Source organism: Frankliniella occidentalis, unplaced genomic scaffold (assembly GCF_000697945.3).
Source record: "Frankliniella occidentalis isolate FOCC.00 unplaced genomic scaffold, Focc_3.1 Scaffold17, whole genome shotgun sequence".
Classification (NCBI taxonomy): domain Eukaryota; kingdom Metazoa; phylum Arthropoda; class Insecta; order Thysanoptera; family Thripidae; genus Frankliniella; species Frankliniella occidentalis.
Genome location: NW_026267147.1, coordinates 1,074,482 through 1,076,637, shown reverse-complemented (window position 1 = coordinate 1,076,637; position 2,156 = coordinate 1,074,482). Strand labels below are relative to the sequence as shown.

At 55.8% G+C, this 2,156-nt stretch overlaps 2 protein-coding genes across 7 annotated transcripts in view; both read left to right on the top strand.

Annotated features, from left to right (window-relative positions):
• Positions 1-1,700, top strand: part of LOC113204845 (E3 ubiquitin-protein ligase lubel-like) — a 28,880-nt gene extending 27,180 nt beyond the window's left edge. Inside the window, exon 13 of the mRNA XM_052264286.1 lies at positions 1,624-1,700. Coding sequence (XP_052120246.1) covers positions 1,624-1,700 — 77 coding nt within the window. The remainder of the gene's footprint in view (positions 1-1,623) is intronic.
• The window catches only part of LOC113204853 (glycerol-3-phosphate dehydrogenase, mitochondrial), a 22,903-nt gene continuing 21,694 nt past the window's right edge, over positions 948-2,156 (top strand). For 3 of the 6 annotated variants that reach the window (XR_008010832.1, XM_052264271.1, XM_026420206.2), the window contains exon 1: positions 948-1,115. The gene's annotated coding sequence lies outside the window, so the exon portion shown is untranslated. Of the gene's footprint in view, positions 1,116-1,173; positions 1,355-1,503; positions 1,657-2,156 lie in introns of those variants that run through there. The other 3 variants (XM_052264273.1, XM_052264272.1, XM_052264274.1) reach the window with 3 other exon arrangements.

Sequence of the window (2,156 nt, the reverse complement as noted above, 5' to 3'; positions counted from 1 at the left end):
GCTGAAATGATGCGTCCCTCCGACCGGTTCCGGTGTTATAAAGGAGGCGGGGGGCGCAGGCTCTTGTTCTCGGGCCTGACCGGCGGCGGCTTGCAGTTCCTCGCCGGGCGCACAGGCCTCCTGCGCTTCGCACTCGCGACCCTCGGCGGCACTCGGCATGACCACAGGGCAACCTCACGCCATTGGCCTGGAGTTCCGGAGCAGCTCCGCCGCAGCAGGGCCGGGCGGCCGGGCTGCTCACCTTGGCCGTGCCGGGGGAAGGGGCCGAGGGGGCGGTACACAATAGGGGAGAATAGGAAATGGGCCTGGAGGGATGTTGGTTGACGTCGACATCGACCCGCCTGGTAAAAGTGCTTGCAAATAGAATTTGCTAACACAACAACAACGACGCGGCCAACCCAAAGAAAACAAAACCTTCGTTGCACATAATTAATTCATCCGAGTTCTTTCGCTTATCGCTTGAGTACAGTCGTGTTCTGACAGACAGTGTGCTAGGTCGGGAGGTGGCTGAGCCGCACGCCGCATCGGAGGCGAGCGGGAGGAGAGGAGACGATAACCGCAGGATGACCCGGGGCTCCTCGCGCTGCAGGCGGCTGCAGGCCGGAGCCAAAGGCACCCGCAGGTACCCGGAGGCGGTCCGAAGGAGGTTGTCTCGGACTCCCCCTCCCCCTCCCCGCGCGCGGAAGTGCGTCATCCAAGAGCGAGGCCCTCCGCGGTACACCAATGCTCAGGGTGCCCCGTGCCCCGGGGCCTGCACCGCTGTGCGCCAGCACCGCCCCACCGCCCAGCACCGCCCCACCGCCCAGCACCGCGAGCACAGTGCCGCGCGCCCGTTTGAAAGCTGGCGCGCACAACGCGTCCTTGCTGAGCTCACGGCCCCCTGCAAAGCGCGGCGCAGGACTCTCTCGCGGGCCGCGGGCCGCGGCGCGACGAAGGGCATAGCACAGGGCGGTGACGCCAGAGGCGTCTGCTTGGCGTCTGCTACGCCGTAGGAAACTTTGCTTCGGGGCAATCCTTAAAATAAACAGCTGACCATTGGATGTCGCAGACTATCGAAAGAAGCCGTTAGGAGTACGGCGAGTACCCCGAGCTGCCACCGGTTTTGCTCTCTCAAGGTATTTAACCCGCATGTGGTCCAAAAAGGTGAAAATGGTTGAGTCTGTCGGGGTGTTGTCTGCTACTGGCTGTGCTACTGCCATAGCATGTAACTGGCAGCGTTCGCGGCTAAGGATGAGATCACATAGGCCCACCAAGGTCACTCGCAGGAGGGGCACATCTGCCGACTTGCGCAGCTCAGGTAGGTCCGTTGCGAGAGCGTCGTCGCTCCGGGAGGTGCCTCGTGTCAGCGTGACAGGTACGAGGAGAGCTTGGAGTTGAGCAGGTACAGGGCCCCCCTAACCTCAGCCCTCTGCAGGCTGCTGCTGCGCGGTTGCATTCCCTTTGAACGCACCGCGTGTTGTGCCCTCTGCCGTGTCCTAGACCCGAATATGTGCTGCGTGTAGCGCCAAGCGTAGTAGGCCCATTGTCATCCAGGGCACTACTTGTTTCATCACATGCTTTAATGAGAGGCCGAGTCATTGGGGACCAATTCTGATCCAAGGCTTGTCTGCTATTGGTTGTAAGGTGTTGAAGTGAAGTGTGAGGTGTCTGTGATCTGTGAGTTGAGAGCAAGGGACCTTTATTCTTCTTCAGATCTTTAAAGTATTTGCAAAACGTGTGTGTAGGGAAATGGGAGTCCTTCATGAGAGGTCATTTCCTCATTCTGTTTCAAGGTCCAAGGTTACAGGATATCAATCTGATCTGAGAGCTATATTGTAGACTCCAATGTTCTGATAGAATTAGTTCAACCTTTGATGTCTGCTTTCTTTAGTTTAAAATTTGTGCTGCACATGCTATAATTACTATACTCTCAATTAGTTAATCATCCTTTTCACCCTAATTTTTGGTCATTCATTTTAAACTGAAATTATGGTTATTCATTTAAAAGTTAATCAATTTTACACATTCTGATACTCCTGTCTATGCAGTCTGGTCCGTCTGAGGTGTACACCTACATCTCCTGCACCTAGTTAGAGTGTTGAATCTTAGTGGATGTTGAGGAATGTGATGAGCAATGAGCAATGCTTGTGTCACAATCAAATAAGAGTAGATCTTGT